Genomic DNA, 17,173 nt, shown 5'->3' on the forward strand with positions numbered 1-17,173 from the left:
CTGCATTTTTCAGCAACATAAAATCTTGAGTTAGGCAATAGGCAGTAGAAAGGAAAATGTGTTATGGCTAGACAGAAAAAAACCTAAGGTAATTCTCACTGTCCTGCAAGAGAAATCAGGAATAACTAGATTTGGATGAATCAACATTACTTAAGACTCCAAATAGCAATTAAAATTGAGAAGTGTGGAGTGTATGTGCATATGCATGTAATGTATTCTAATATTAACGGCCTTGCTTTTGAAGAACTTCTTAACCGAACATTCTGGAATTGAGACTTTTATAAAATGAATCAACTACTTATTGAACTAAGATCTCTCTTCTTTAGTGCCACACATTTTACATAAAATACGAAACCACCCTTTAAAGATAGGTGATAGCAAAATGGAGACAATGCATTGAATTACAAAGTCAACTAATAAATACAGTGCTCTTTTATAGATTGGTTTGTTATCACCATCGTCATGACTTACTTGTTACAATTATGCACATAGAAATATCTTTGTATAAATAGCTCAGCATGACATTTTAAACTTCAGTGGTTTTGTTTGGAAATCTTAACTTACTTTTAAAATGCCAATAGTATTCTTACAGCAAGGTACTTTAAAATATAGTAGTGTATTGCTTAAGAATAAGAAACTAGTTACTATTATTAAAATCAAATCCTCAGCTAATTTAAGGAATGACAACTATAGGAATAACACCATTAAAACAAATTCCACTAGAGGCTGTAAGATCTGTGTCAAAAGATTTACTTATTCCATTATTATTAATAGCACCAAAGACTACTTGATTCAAACTTCTACTTTGAAACAAAATGGTTCACAAATTACAGGGGAAACTCCCCATGGACTGAGCTGGAACAAAAGTCACGAACATAATCCAATAGGTTTCAGCATGAGGCATTTCTCTCACAATTTAAGATTTACAAGTGTCTTGAATATTTCATATGCGACAGCATTCATTAATCCACATTGGATTATGTAAATAACTACTGTAGAATTTAAAATGTAATTCTGGAATTGTAAGGATGTAACACAAAACAGAATTTTGGAAATCAAATTAAGAGTTTAGAAAATTCTGCTCTGCTCTGTTTCTGGACCTTTCTTATGTAATGAAGACTCACTGTGAAAGTTTTATGAAAATTAATGCAAAAGTCAGACATTTTAGCTAAGAAGAAATTTGCAATAGTTTTTTTTAAAGAACCTCAACATGTCCAAGTAAAATATCGAAAAATCATATACTGATTAAAACCATGCAGCATTCTGTGTTTGAAGATAGAAAAGTGCCTTGGATAATATAACCTAGCATCTGTCTAGAAGTGGTTTCAGGTGCCGACACACCTTTTCCTAGAATTGCACAGGCTGCTTTAAATATTTGCAGAAAGAAGTTATAATTACATAGTCCAAAGTGCCTTTTTACCTTCAAATCCAAAGTACTTTGGTGGTCTTGCAAAGTTAAACAAAGCAAAACAAGTCAATTATTTAAAATAGTGCCAATACAAAATACCTTGAAACATTCCAGATGTATAATTCAATAATGAAAATGAGGAATAAAATATTTTATTTTACAAATGTCTCTTTCCCAACCTATTATTTTGACTTCTGAAGAAAACATCACCATCCAACCAGTATATCATTATGTGTAACCAATGCGTATACTGTACTACAGGCAGCTACCATAATTGGGGCTAACAACTCCAATCAGTCGCTAAATTCGAAATCATGTGAATGTAACTTTGCTTTCTGTCTGGAATAAGACTATAGGTAAGTCCTCGAATTATGACCACAACTTATAAGTTAGGTTACCACATAGCCAAACTCAGTTTTGTGACTGTTTTTATAACAATCGAGTTACCAAGTTGTTAAGCGAATGACAAGGTTTTAAGTCCAAATCCAGCTTATTCAATGGATGTTTACCAAAAAATGTTGCAAAGTACTACCATGTGATCGTGGGATTCTGCAACCAGACATAAATGCAAGCCAGTTGCCAAATGTCTGAAATACAATCATGTGATCATGGAAGTGGTGCAGCAGTCATAACTTTGAGGACAGGTCATAAATAACTTTTGAGTCTGTTGTAACGTTGAATCGTCAACAAGCAATCAGTTGTAAATTCAGGACTACCTGCATTGTTTCACCTCTTTGATTTGTGTTTGCCCGCTATCCACTCTTCTGCCCTTTAGAATGCTTGGGTACTTGCTTATTATTTTGTACATATCAAAAACAATGTGACTGCACCAATTGCCTGGAGCTTCCTCTGCAGTGTGTGTGTGTATGTTTCCCCTGCAAAGAGATCATAGAAGAAACAATTTCAAAAGAGTAACATACATTTACATAGTGTATTCACAGCCCTGGTCACACTGCTTTTGATACGTAGAAAAGCAAACAGCCTATTCTCTTGCAATCCCTTTTGCGACATTTTGACAAGCAAAGTCAATGGGGAAGATAGATTCACTTGACAACTGGGTTATAACTGAACAACTACAGTGATTCACTTAACTGTGGCAAGACAAGTTGTAAAATGGGGTAAAAATCACTTAAGAAAAGTCTCACTTAACAGCTCCATTATGGTTCTAAATCAAAGACTAGCTCTAATACCTGAAATTGAAATACTAATTTAAGAAAACATAATGCCCCTTAAGTTAATTAAATATATTTTAATAATGATCAAGGTCCATGATTTCTAACTCAAGGTCCATAAATATAGTTAACTTCACAATTCTTTTAACAAACCAAAAGCATCAGTGCAGCTAGTTTTAGGATAGAATTAATCCCTGTCATATTGTACTCAAAAGAATCTTCCAAATTTCTCCAGTACTGCAGGATGATGAAGGCAAAAACATTAGGGCATGTAAAAGACCCTCTTTTGAAAGCCTAGTAAAATTTCTTGCTAGTAAAGATAACTGAAACATATATCGTACTCCATCCACTCTTTCCAGAGAACTAGGTTAGTGATACCATCTTAGCGATAAGGTATTTTGGGTTATAGATCTTCTCCAACACAATTGTGAGCAAGTAGGGACCAAACATTCATAGCTAATAACTTTAAAGATAAACATAAAACATAATTTTGTTAAGATGTGAACAATTTATCATTACCACCACTATCATTGTTTTTAAATCATCTTTGGGATTTCTTTCAACTCTAACAGTTAATTCAAAATGTAAACAAATTGTAAACATTTGGTCTACAAGAGTCATAAATCAATGTAAAATACCAAGAAAAAAACTTTATTTGCATCTCTCAGCTACTTTAAGAAACAAAACACCAGCTATGCCTATAATGCAGAGTGATATTTTATTTGTTAACTTGTCCATAGAGGTTTCTGAACATTAAAAATTATTTGGAAAGTAATGCAGGCTAGAATTCTGGTGTGATAAGTTACTTCTGTACTAATGGAAAACTAAGCATTCCAAATGTAAAGAACAATTCAAGCTGATTTGATTTGCTGTTATGTGTAAAGATGAATTCTTAAGATAACACTGAATATAACATGTTACCAAGAAAGTTTCAAAGAAATCCTGAACTAGAATTGCAAACAAAGATGTCTTTGACATATCTACCTAGATGTAATTATAAACAAAGATTAGGAAAGTAAATCTAGCATTTAAAGCAAAACTGACAAGAAAACATGCAGTAGAATGGCATGCAGAGTAGTCCAGAGTAATGAAATGTGCAAAGGCAAGATTACTGGTGATATTTTACATATTTCTATGGTATTGTAATCAAAAGAAATTTGCAGCGGCTTACTTAGAACAAGTACAGATTGAAATATCCATGGGAGGAATTAAAAAAACCTACAAAACATTACAAAATACAACATGAATTACAGATTAAAATAATTAAAAATAAAGATAGCAACATTTACACAGCAGGGGAAACGCTCTGTAAAACAGTCTGGTCTTCAAAAACTTAGGAAATAGGAACAAAAAGGGAATCAATCTGATCTCTACAGGGGGCTGTTCCACAATGTCAGCAAGCTACTGTTTAATGATTGTAATAGCATTTAAAAAACTTACATTTCAATTTTCCTACCCCCATCAAATCAATATAGTGAATAATATAAACACAACAGACCTACTGATGAAATTGCTATGAGTTTCCTATCAATATGGTTAAGAACAGGGTTGGGGGAGTGGAGAAAAAGCATCCTATTGGGAAAAAATTATTTTCCTTTCCAATATAACCAATGAGAAGAAAATTAATTAACCAAGTATACTAATTTTGCTAGCAATGTGCACCAGATTAAACAACTGCTACTAAAACAATCATATCTGTTCATTACCAAATTTCATAAAATCACATTGGGTGCATCGACAAAAACAGATTTTTTATCCAATAAAAAGATAGTCTTCATTTTCTTAACAAACAAGTAGACATAGCCGAAGCCAGTGTAATATAAGTAGGCTTAGAACATTTACAATACAAGAGAAATTTTAACATCTAAGATGAATTATTGAAAGTGAACAGTTTGGCATTATGTTGTGTACAACATAGCAAATCTGATGTTATCAAATCAGGTTCATAATTATTTTTTAAAAAATAACCTGCTCTAAAAAAATTAGGGAGAATAGACATTTAGTCACATTTTTAGTATCTTCTTTAGGCGGCAGTAGGTTTACTAATACTACATCATACTCACAATCCTGTAAGGTTAGCTAAGTAACTGACTCAAAAGTATCCAGTAAAATATATATGAATGGAAGCTACATCAGTAGTTATCCTGGTTTTTTGTAACTTTTATATCCTCCAAACAAATATTAATTGAAATTAGAGGCTTCAAATGAGAAACATTTTAAATATCTTGAAACACAAAACCACTACAATTATTAGAAGTTAGTTCAGTATAGGATTATTCAGTATAATAAAGAAATCTTCAAAGATGTTAAAGACTATGGTGAAAAAGATGAGGCTCCTTAAAAACAAATTGAATTTTAGCATACATGCAAAAATACAATATACAAAATGACATTTTACCAATTACTAAAATGACATTTAGTTAAGTATCATGCATATAAAGTAACAGTGATCTATTGCACTAGGACAGCTACAGATGCAGCTCATCCAAAACTTTACTGGACAAGTTTAAGCCATTCTCTAAGATACCATGCAGACTGCACGCTAATAAAATGGAGATGGAATCATGTTGGTATGAGTTCTTGAACCAAGAAAAACAAAATGAACCATGAAAAATACAATGGACTAAAATTGTTTTATCAATTTACTATGTGCTATACCATCATGGCTATACCAGATTCAATTCCAATTTCACCTATCTCATCAGCAATACTTTATGACAATATTATGCTTCAGGAGACATACAATCCATCTTCTGGTTTGACATAAATAAAATATACAACACAATGCTGCATGTCTTTGTATTGCTGTTCGTTATATTGACTGGTCATTATCTACATAAAACATGATTTCACTAAACACTCCTGAATGTATTCATTTATTGTACTGTGTAACTGATAAATTTAATTTTCTTTATAAAACCTTTGATTGGTCGGCCAACTTGCCCAAGGTGAAATGTTAGCATATTTTAAACTGAGTTAAATGAATTAAGCAACCACTATGATCAATTAGCAGGTAACTTAATTTTTTATAAACAAGACAGGTGGAAGGAACTACAACTGCCATTCCATTGATGCTGCTTTAACTAAAAACTATTCATTTTATAATAAATCAGCATGATTAAACATCTATGTTTTACAGAATTCTTTGTGTATTAAATGTGCATATTAATGTACTTTTCTCAATCCTGTTTGGATACTTCTGTTGTGAGAATAGCTAAACAGACAGCAACTTCCATCATTTTTATTTGGCATTTTATCAATTTCAAACAACCAGTACTCAGAAGTAATACAAAAACTAATTATAGATTGCTTGGCTTAACCACACCCACTGGGATGAAGGAACAAACAAAAGTAGTAAGATACACCACACTCTTTACAAAAAAGTATTCCTTGAATTAAACATACCAAGACAATTAGTAAATAGTTCTCATTTTTATAGCTGAACTTTTTATACTATGAAGTAATTTTACAAATGTTCAGTTTGTAAGTGGTATGCAATCTCTAAAATTTGGCCAATATATTGAAACAAAATTGAGAATTTTATTTCTTCATTAACAATTGGCAATCTGAGGCCTAGGAATATTTTGAATTATTGCATCTGGACTATTGAATAAGTCAGGGAGTAAGAAATCTTGAGTGTACCTGGTTATTTACTTAAAGCAATAACTACTACCCATAATTACTTGTTTACTAGATAAATAGTATAGTTCTATGATATAAATATGAGCCAGTTGTTTCTATTTACTTTTAACTAAACATGCAAGGGTTACTTTTAGGATTTTCATGAAGAGGTATTTGTAGTGGTTTCAAAGTTTATGAAAAACAAATGTGCAACAAAAGTATAGAGAGAAAAGTAGCAAACACGAGCATCAGAGATCCTTATTATAATATTTAAATAATGGCTATGTGGTAGGCAAACATTTCAACTGATTCACATTTTGATAATTTGTAAGGGTATATAAAATGTTTTCTAATTCATGATGTTTCAAACTTGAAAGAGCTGTTTCAAGTTTGGAACAGTTTGGTCTGCTGTTGTTAAGACTAGTTCTGATCATTCCAGCGCTGTCCCAAGCCTTTAGAATACTTCTAGAATGGTTGAGAAAAGATTGGAATACTTCCAGGATACCTGGAATAACTATTTTAAATTGAAATATTTTGCACACTACTAGTTTCTTGCTCTGGCCATAAGATCAACCTTCAGCTATTTTAAAAAAAACCAACAAGCAGGAAGCATTTCTCAGGCTGTGTGTGTGTGTGTATGTGTGTGTATACATACATACATACATACATACATACATACATACATACATATATGTGTATATGTGTGTATATATATATATAAAAACATTACATGATAAGGGTGTTACTGATAAAAATGCATCCATTATAACTAACCTATATAAACCAAAAGTGAGACATCAACTGAGAGTTCTAGAACATTCAGATGTATTGATTTCAGTTAATACCAGTTACTTACATTACCAAAGATAATGTTATTATAGGCATAAACTCTAAATTCTAGAACTTGGTTATTACAACTATCTCAGCTTCAATAATTCAAGCTACTATCTACAAGAAGACTTTAAATCAAACCTAATTTTCTGAATAAGATGAAATGCAATGCAAATAATGAGAGCCTCTTCTGTCAGGGCTGTGATTATCTTTCAATTCTTTAGCATTTACATACATTAACAAGAAACAAAAATGTTCAAGACTCAAACTGCTAAATATTCTGCCTGTGTTGTTGTGAAAACTAATTAAGAGCTGGGTGACTCCCTTGAGTTGTTATTCTCTACTGTAGGGGAACAAGTTTTAGAAGAAGGCTTACATCTATTCAGATTTAATATTGAACACAAACTTTAGAAAAAGTGGCAAGTCAAGGATTATAGTTCTGTCTAAAATATAATCTAAAAGGTGGTACAACTATTACAATTGATCTAATGCTTTACATGCACTAATTATAAACAGCTTTTATTGGGACAAGCCAACCCTGAACTTGCCAGAAAAACGCTAGGAAGAGGGGGGGGGGGACTCCAAACGTGGAGCTAGCTAAAAGCTTTAAGCAGCTCACTAGCACTTCCAAGACCATTTGTAGAAACACACTGACCCTTAGTTTAAAGGAACGGTCACCAGTGAAACTGGGTAACAAGGTTACCTAAACCGCACCCTCTGCCAGAACAAGTGAGCCTCTAACTCAAAATAGGAACCAACTTCCTCACAACGACGCTCGGTTCACATTAAGCTCCTTACTCCACCCTCCTTCTAGATTGTGCAAGAACCGACATTCTCGATGCATCACAGAGCCGCCGCCACCACCACCACATACTTCCGCTGCTTGTCAGAAGCGGAGGCAAAAGACAAGGATTCCGCATTTAACCAAAAAGGGCTCCGGCCGGGGCCGCGGTGGAGGCCAGGCCGATCGGCAGCTGCCACGGAGGCGGCCGAGGACGGAGACGAGGGGCGGGTGTCAGCCGTGTTCTTGCTGAAAGCTGGCGAGGGGAGAGGGAGAGAGAAAGGGATCCCGGGGAGCGCCTGAAGTGGCAAGCCCGCCGCCATCTTACAATGCGGGAAAGAAGAAGGTCCCGGCCAGAGCAGAGAAACCCACGGCGGAGGGGAGGCAGACGCCACAACACACACACACGGCACACACACGGACCCACAAACACACCGGGCGGTGCGGGTAACTTTTCAAGGGCTCCCTGGGTGAACAGGATCGAGGATCGGGGCCCGGGAGGTGAGCTACGGAAACGGGCGGCTTTGTCACTGCAATGAAGGCCGGGAGAGAGGCTGGCGGAGGCCGAATCGGCTCCGGACACCTCGCGATCCCCAAAGGCCCGTCCCGGCAGCTTCCACCGCCGCCACTCCTCACCGGGCCCGAGGAATCCAACCTCCCGTAACGGGGAGCCGGGAATCCAACCTCCCGTAACGCTCCGAGTGGGCCCAGCCGCGCCGCTGCCCAACACCCCGCGGCAAGGAAGGCGTTGGAAGCCTCCCCTCCCGGCCGCTTCCTCCGCCCGGCGGCTCAGCCGAGGCCGCGTCAGGGGCCCCGCTCACCTTGTTGATGCGTTTCAGCGCCATCCTGCCTTCTGCGCGGGGAGAGCGGGTCGGTGCGGGTGCTGCTGGTGCGGGTGGTGGTAGTGGGTGGCCGCCGCGGCCGGGGGTCACTCGAACTGCGCCTCCTTCGCCTCCGCCTCGTCGGGCCTGTCTGCGCCGCCGCTGCCGCACTCCCTCCCTGAGGGTGGGGGATGGAGCCGCTCGCTCGCCGCCTGCGTTGTGCTCCTTCCTCCGGAAACAGCCGGGGGCGCCCGCCCGCACCGAACACCAGCCGCGACGTCAACGGCGCCGCCTCTTTCGATCGGCGGAGGTCTCCCGACCGGCCTCTCCGGCAAAAGGGCGACGAGGGGGTCTGCGACTACCTCCTTCGGACAGGAACGAGGGAAGAGCGCGGTTAAACTCAGGCGCAGCAGCCGCGCCGCCGGCGAGGCCAAGAAAAGGGCGGAGCTAGATATAGGTCCCGCCTCCTCCGCCACCGCCCTCCCCCCTGGGGCGGAGGCGGGCCTAGAACGCGCGGCCGCGTGAGGTCCCACCCCCCGGGGGCCTTCCGATTGGTGGAAGCCAGCAACGCTCAACTGCCGCTACAGGAAAGGAGACCCGCGCGCTCAGTCGGTGGAGCGAAAGGAAGAGATAAAAGGGGGCTAGAACATTTGCGCACGCGCGCTTCGTCAGATTTGCTTTTTTTTCTTCGGCATGAAGCGGAAAAAAGAGAAGGCGCACAAACGTCTTCGCTAAACCTCTCGCGAGATAAACAGCGCTTATCCTCTGGTAGGGGAGGGGGAAAAATGCCCGGCTTCGCTCATCACCAGGGAACGCGGAATGCGCACGTCGAAACGTGAGCACATGGACGCGCACACCCCTCCCACCACAGCCCCAGCTTCTTCCTTCTTTTGGAGTCCCCCTCGCTTTTCCTCCCTGCCCCCCGCGCGACAGTAGCGACGGCCTCCTCGAGCACTTACGATCCTGCTGCCGTTAGAATCGGGATGAAGCGCTTGCGCGCTTTCGGCCGCCTCCCGCAAATACGCCGCTCTGCCCCCTTCTCCCTTTTCGGGATTGCGCACTCGCTGAATGGCCGTCACAGCCGGATCTATTTATCGAGGAAGGTCTGGCCCTGTATCCCTCCGCACAGCTGGGCTGGGGTTCGGGGGGAGGGGGCGTCCATTGCTTCGTTGGATCAGACACCCCCCCCTTCTCCCCACCCTAAATGGGGTGCTACCTGCTGACGGTTAGCCGCCTCGGTATGCCCAGAGTATTCACCAACTGGTTGACCTGAATCCAATCTTAATGAAATTCCGAGTCTGGAAGGGATCAAGAGCAGGGAATTGTTTTTCTCAACCCCGACTCAAACAAATGGAACTTCTGAAAAATTATATACAAGATTGGGGCTGCGTTTGAACCCTACGGTAGATTATACTCCGAAAGAATTAGGTGATGGCCTAGAGATCTGGAGACTTGAGTTCTTCTCCCGCCTCAGCCATGAAAAACCGGATGATCTGAAGCCAGCTCTCCTCACAGGGGGGGTGGTTGTGAGGAAAACAGGAGGAAGGAGTAGTGATAGGTTCGCCACCATGAGTTGTATTTAAAAAAAGCGAGATAAAAATCTTAAAAATCACACTTGGGTTCATACATGTTAGAAATCATGAACTTTGATTTAGAAACCATGTTGACTGGGCTCACAAAACATGCTAAGCAACCAAGAAACAAAACATAACAGAGATAACCTGTGTCCCCCCCCCCCCCCAAAAAAAAAAAGAAAGAAAAGAAACTGGTCCGTTTTAGTATGTTGTATTTAGGTTTTAACACTTTAGGTTTTCTTAGCCATAGGTTACTAAGACTTTATTGTAAAGCACCTTGAAATTTAAAGAACTATAGCCCAAGCTATTTGGCTAAATTTATTTCAGTTTCCTGTATTATATATGCCACTTTTTCCTAGGACTGATAGAGTGGCCCAAAATCGCCCAGCTACTTCTGTGCTCAAGGCAGGACTAGAAGGTGGATTTCCCCACTCCTCAATAACTTTACCAAAATTGCTCTCAATTCTTTACTGCAATTTTATACTATATCAACATATCCCTGAAAATTTACAATACAAAAAATATATTTAAATCAATATATGTAGAATACAGATGGTTACCTGATCAGCCAAATTATATCAGTATTCCAACTTACCTGTTCAAATAATAAAATTCTGCCCTACGGAGAACTATTTTTTTGGGGGGGGGATTGCCAGCAGAGCTGCTGTCAACATATTCCAAAGAATGGGCACACAACAGGGAAAGAGTGCCTTTAGGCCCATGCCTCTTGAATTCTCAACATCCCTTCCCTTCATGAACACACAGGCTAGAAAGATTCTGGACAAGGTAGTCTCAAAGGTATACTAGAGCCAAGGCATATAATGCTCTATAAGTCAAAACCAGCAGTTAAAAATGGGCTTGGAAACCATTTGACAACTAACGCATCAGCCAAAGAATAGGCCCTATATTTGAGGATCAGCTCTTACTTGCTGTAATGTTGGTTACTACATTGTGTAGCCACTGTAGTTTTGAATCATTTCCAAGGCTGCCCCCAGAGACTGTTACAGTAATCTAATCATATAGTAATGAGTTACTGTTGCCTGGGTATCTTGGTCTAGGTAGGACGGGAAGTGGTATATTAGCTTCAGATGGATGAAAGCCCTTCTTGCTTCAGTTTTCATCTGCAGAAGGAAGACTCCCAAATTGCACACTTGCTTCTTCAACAGGAGAGCAACCGCATCTACAACCCACACCAAGAACAAGTTATTTCTAGAAAAATACATTTGCTGGACCTCAGTTTGCACTTGTTTCTACCCATTATGATACAGCCACCAGATACTAGATTGTGCCAACAGCATTTCTGATTTGGCCTGATATCAGCAAAGTGATGATAGGTCACCCCAAGCTGATGAGTGACCTCTCCCAAGTGGATTTACACAAACTTAAATAGGGAGATTGATGAGCGGTAGTGTATCTAGTAGTCTCATGGCTACATCTACAACACACACTCTGAAACCAAGGCCACTACCTCCAACTCACAACCATGTAAGATCTGTGATCAGCAATATAAAAAGCTACTGAGATTTTCTAATAGGGAAAACCATCATAGTTTCCATCTCAGGCTTAGCTATGAATCCAGATTAAAAGAATCGTAGATACAGTAATTCATTTTATTTACTAATATCTTCTGAAACTGAACCACCGTAATCTTTTGTACAATTTTTCCCCCAAAGAGAAAGCTGTAATAGGGCAATAGTTGTCTAAGTTGAATCGAGATAGTTTCTTTCAAGGCTGGAGGCATCATGCCCTCTTTTAACTTATCATGGAGAAAGTTTCCTTATTACAACACCAGCTGTTATTAGAATCCTTAACATCTTTCTATTGGATCAAATGAATTTTCTTTAGGATGTTATTTTACTTTTAATTTGATCAGTAATTGAAGTTATTTGGTCAGATTACACAGTCATGAATTTTCTAAAAAGAAAATAGTAAAATAAGTTTCAAGTAAAACTTAAAAAACCTATTTTAACAATATGATTGATAATTGATGAAAACAAATCGGGTTTAGGCCCTTACTGGAGTTATTTTAACAAAATATATATATACTGATTTACCTTAAATGCTATTGTGGATTTCTTGACTACAGTGGCAAGTTACATTGGGTGACCTAAAACCCTTCCAGGATTTTTTAAATTGACAACCCTAAATATTACTTCCTGTTTCAGATATATTTATTGTAACATTTTAAGTAATTTTTGTTATGATTTTATATGTGAGTTCCAAATATGGAGGTAGACCAGAGATGGTATTCAGCAGGTTCTGACCGGTTCTGGAGATCTGGTAGCAGAAATTTTGAGTAGTTCGGAGAATCGGCAAATGCCATCTCTGCCTGGAGATTTTATAGGATCCTTCCCCTACCACTCCCACCAAGCCACGCCCACAGAACCGGTAGAAAAAAAAATTGAAACCCACCACTGAGGCAGACCCATATTTTGCTGGTTATTGTCTAAAATGGGTAGGCAAAAATGCAAGCCTTACTTTAAATCTAGATTTTTAGCAAAAGCAGTCTCCTTCCCATGGTGACCTGTGGATGGATAGACAGATGAAAGTAGGCATGCTCCATTCACTTTAGGTTACAGTTTTGTCTTCTGCCCTTTAAATACAATACTCAGTACGCAATACCCAATAGCCCATCGCTGCAAATGAGGAAATTTGGCCATCCCTACATACTGATTTTTCATTCCTGGGATTAAACCCGTGAAAGGAGAATATATAATATACAGTACTTCCTCATCACTCCATAAGAATCATGATGCCTATATTTGTGGGATCCAAGGATACATCAGATTAAATTATATTCAAAATACTTTTATACCAATTTTAATTATTTTAAAATCTGATTTCATGATTTTAGCCATTTTTTTTCTTTAAGTGCTATCAAGAAAAACTTAACACAAGAAATAAAATATTTACATCTTTAAGTTTTTTTAACAATGAAAGCAGTAGTACACAAACAATTCAATTGTGAAGATTCAAGATTCAAGTTATGCATGATTTGCAATAAATATCTTATGAAAAAAGTTTATCATGAGGCAGGCAAGGTGAATACTACTAATTCCTGAAATACATATAGATGTAGAAGTTAGGCAGCCATTACTCATCTTTCAGCTGACCCCACCCATCCTCCCTCAAGGTGATACATCCTACAGAGGTATACAGTTTAGTTTCTTGAGTTTCCACCTAGTTAGCTGTGTCACCTGGCTTGAATAATTTTGAAATTATTTTAATTTTTAAAAATTCTCTAGTTTCATCCTTATTTAGAAAACTGCCTCAAGGCTCTTCATGAGTTACATAGCATTCTTAGAAGTTAAAATCATTGGATGGCAGCAATTCATTCTGTGTTTGAAATTATATGTATACTCAGGAGAAATAAAGGTAAACCTGGGGATAGAGAACATTCTGGGGGTGGGAGAAAAGAACCTCACCACTTTGCTTCCTCACAAATGTACTTTATGACCGGTCATGTAACCTATGGCAATTAGTTTATCAGTGCTCTTACTATGTTCACCAACCCAATGTAGTATGTATTCCTGCCTTAGAGGTTTCAGGCAAACCAGACGTGAATACTTGGCTAAGCTAATGAAAAAAATGGCATGAATGTTAATCCAGCACTCATTTTGCAGCCCCAGTGCATTTGACAACAAAACCATACATTTTCATAAATAATTAGTCACATTTTATGAGATGGGCAGCTGTACGAATGAATGGATGGATGGATAGATGAATGGACAATATTTTCTTGTTTTCTTTAAAAAGTTAGGGGCACAATAGATATCTAATATAGAAATTTAAAGCACCCATTTTATTGTTTTAATTCCCACTCAAACCCCAATCTCCTTCCCACAAAACACAATCAATTTTACCTTATGGATTCAGTCTAATATTATTATCCATCTCTTGGTCATATTTTCTAAGAAGCATTTTGGAGCTGTGTGGCCCAAATTGGGCATACATTATATATGTACTTTTTATATGTGCTTTTTGGTGTGTACAATGAAGTGAAGCACATCCTTCAGTCCCTGTGTCAGCCTTTGCCTACAAATGATGTCATGTGCCTTGTTTATTTAATCCTACATTATAACAGAATTGTGGAAGAGTAATATTCAAAAGAATGTTCATAATCACTTAGCAGTATAGCAGGTGTACACATGTCAAGAATGGCAATTCTAATGGCCAAGAACATGCCTCCCATTATATTTGGCCTGACTAATAATACACATCAGCAATCACTGCCTGATCCTCAAGGGAATGATGTGTAATTCATCCTCCAAACCTGGACAATGCCACCCACTGAATCATTTACATGAGGGACAGAGAGACTCTGAAGCAGCCACTTCTTTTCTTGTGACTGAGATGTCATTTTGCAGGAATGTGGTGCTTGGGCATAGCTACTTGACTTTGACGTACCTAAAATAAGGAGGATTTATGTAACAAAACACATCTGCAAGGCAATGCTCTGAGAGACATCCCTGGAAAGGTAATAAATTATTTAGTAGAGTAAAATAACAAATTATGGCTGTAGCATGATTTGTAGCATGATTTTGAAAAATTCATAATTTTTGAACAATTAATATTTTCAGCACTTCTATTTTCTAAACGTTTGGTTTATCAGAAAAGACTGCTTTGGCAGAAGAAATCTGTCCTTGGCTTTTCTAACTACCCCCTTGCAATTTTTTAAAATAAATGTAAGGTCTCTGACTGGATGGGTTTTATAGATAAAAATGTTGTTCTTCACCCTTGTCTGACTCATCCAGTGTGTTTGTTTAGCCTCATGTTCAACAGATAAAGACTAAATAATACAGTACATAAAATAAAATGCATAAATAATAGAATATACCTGCTACCCAAGAATACTGTAGTGGGCACAGAAAATTTCAATATTAAGATAGAATTCCAAAATGAACAACAGCTGATAGCTTGCCAAAATAAAATATGTATTGTTTTTTAATCTATGGTTTGAAATGTTTCACATTTAATTATAATTATTTTCTGTTCTACAGTTGCAGTTTAAAGAAAAATTAACCTTAGAATATCTATGGAAGTTGTCTTAATTATATCACAAATATGTGTCAAGTAGTTAAAATTAGACCAACATTCAATTAGCATTAAAATATTTCACGACAGTGGATCCACTGGGAGAGTTATACCGTATATACTCAAGTATAAGTCGACCCGAATATAAGCCGAGGCACCTAATTTTACACAAAAAACTGGGAAAACTTATTGACTCGAGTATAAGCCGAGGGTGGGAAATGCAGCAGCTACTGGTAAATTTCAAAAATAAAAATAATTAATTTGGGAAACGATCTCACTATCATGAAAGGTTTAATTGATTCACTAACCCAAAAGAAGATGATGACAGCGGGAGGCAGGAGTCACTCTCTTCCCCTCCCTCGGAGGCCCCCTGAGTCAGGAGTCACTACCGCCGGCGTGGCCCCAGTCCGCCGCCTCGGGAAGGGAAAGGCAAAGCGCTTTTTGCCTTTCCCTTCCCGGCTGGGGCTGTTGGGAGTCGCTGCCGCCGGAGGCTGCGACTCCACACCATTTTTTTTCAGAGGGAATCTGACTCGAGTATAAGCCGAGGGGGATTTTTTCAGCACAAAAAATGGGCTGAAAAACTAGGCTTATACTCGAGTATATACAGTATATAATTTCTTTCAGCTGTAATGATGAGGCTCAAAAATTCTTAATATTGCATGTCAGATAAGTAGTTATCTTAGATACCCTAAATACGAAAGAATAGAATGTTTGCAAAATGGTTTGTAAACCATTATGACTCAACATGAACATTAAGCTAATTACAGTGTACTGTATATCAGGCCACTATTTCTATTTTATTTAATCAGGTAGGTGATGTTTCCCTTTTATAATTAAAGTGAGAAAAACTGGAAAGTGGCAAAAATGGAGGTTTTCACTGGACTCATAATATGTATCATTTGTTAAACTTTCACCCAACCTTTCTTCCAAGAACTCAAGGTGGGATGCAAAAATTCTCTCTTACTCATTTCCAAGGAACGGTCATCCTGTGAAGTTGATCAGGTTGTGGATTGAAAGGCCCACTGTGAGTTTCCTGTGAACCCCTGGGTGTTCTATTTCTAGCCTTAACACATTAGATTATCACACTAAAGCAAATAAATGTTGGTGTCTCTGTCATTCTATCTATCTATACCTATCTATATCTGTCTATCATTCCTACATATTTCTATTTAGTTTTATTTTACCTGACAGAACAGCAGTTGTCATATGGTATTGGACCACAGAAGTGGTCTGCAATTATGGGGTCTCCTCATATATCACTAAAAGGAAAAAAAAGTTTCTTTGCTAATTCTCCTCCATAAGGCTACAGCCCTTTATAGACATCAGAGGGACGACAATATAGATGCTATCACTTCGAGATTACAGTTTAAAACATTTTTGCCAAATTGTATCATTGAAATTCAGTATTCAGTGAATTGTATTTCTGATACATTTGTTAAATTACAATTTTTTTGTGATTTAAATAACTGGAATTCAATTCCTGAAACCATACAGGAAAATACTGCAATTGACTGAGATATTCATATGCCAAGTAGCAATATTATAGCCATGTAAGTGAAATAAAATCAGATAAATACAGTGCACAGGTGCAAAACATGTAAACTGGATACAGATTTTAGGGGAAATAATGGAGATAGCATCTTTATGCATTTATTTTCTCCACTTATTTTCAAAATACATTCCTAATTCAATGGGCTATATTGTTGCAAGGCATAATTAAATTTAAAAACACATTTGAAATATATATTTATAATTTTACACACACACAAACACACAGAAAAAACATATTACATATTATTTCCCTGAATATGAGAATTACTAAGATATTTATAATCACACCACCTGCTGGTAGTAATACAATACTGTGTTTGCTCCACTGTAGAAAGAAATGGACACTTGCCTGCCTGGCTGGTTTTGTACATTTAGCTTTC

At 38.1% G+C, this 17,173-nt stretch overlaps 1 protein-coding gene across 6 annotated transcripts in view; it reads right to left on the reverse strand.

The window, feature by feature from the left end:
* The window catches only part of UBE2D3 (ubiquitin conjugating enzyme E2 D3), a 32,305-nt gene extending 22,601 nt beyond the window's left edge, over positions 1-9,704 (reverse strand). For 2 of the 6 annotated variants that reach the window (XM_087962910.1, XM_087962908.1), the window contains exons 1-2: positions 9,594-9,704; positions 8,635-8,999 (exon numbers count right to left, since the gene is read on the reverse strand). In XM_087962910.1, the coding sequence (XP_087819036.1) occupies positions 8,635-8,658 (24 nt within the window). In that variant the 5' untranslated portion in view covers positions 8,659-8,999; positions 9,594-9,704. Of the gene's footprint in view, positions 1-8,634; positions 9,067-9,593 lie in introns of those variants that run through there. The other 4 variants (XM_087962912.1, XM_087962911.1, XM_087962909.1 and 1 more) reach the window with 2 other exon arrangements.
* Positions 9,705-17,173: the final 7,469 nt, after the last annotated feature.

This window comes from Notechis scutatus, chromosome 4, assembly GCF_049901735.1.
Source record: "Notechis scutatus isolate UNSWTSFEM ecotype Mainland chromosome 4, rNotScu1.2, whole genome shotgun sequence".
In the NCBI taxonomy this organism is placed as follows: domain Eukaryota; kingdom Metazoa; phylum Chordata; class Lepidosauria; order Squamata; family Elapidae; genus Notechis; species Notechis scutatus.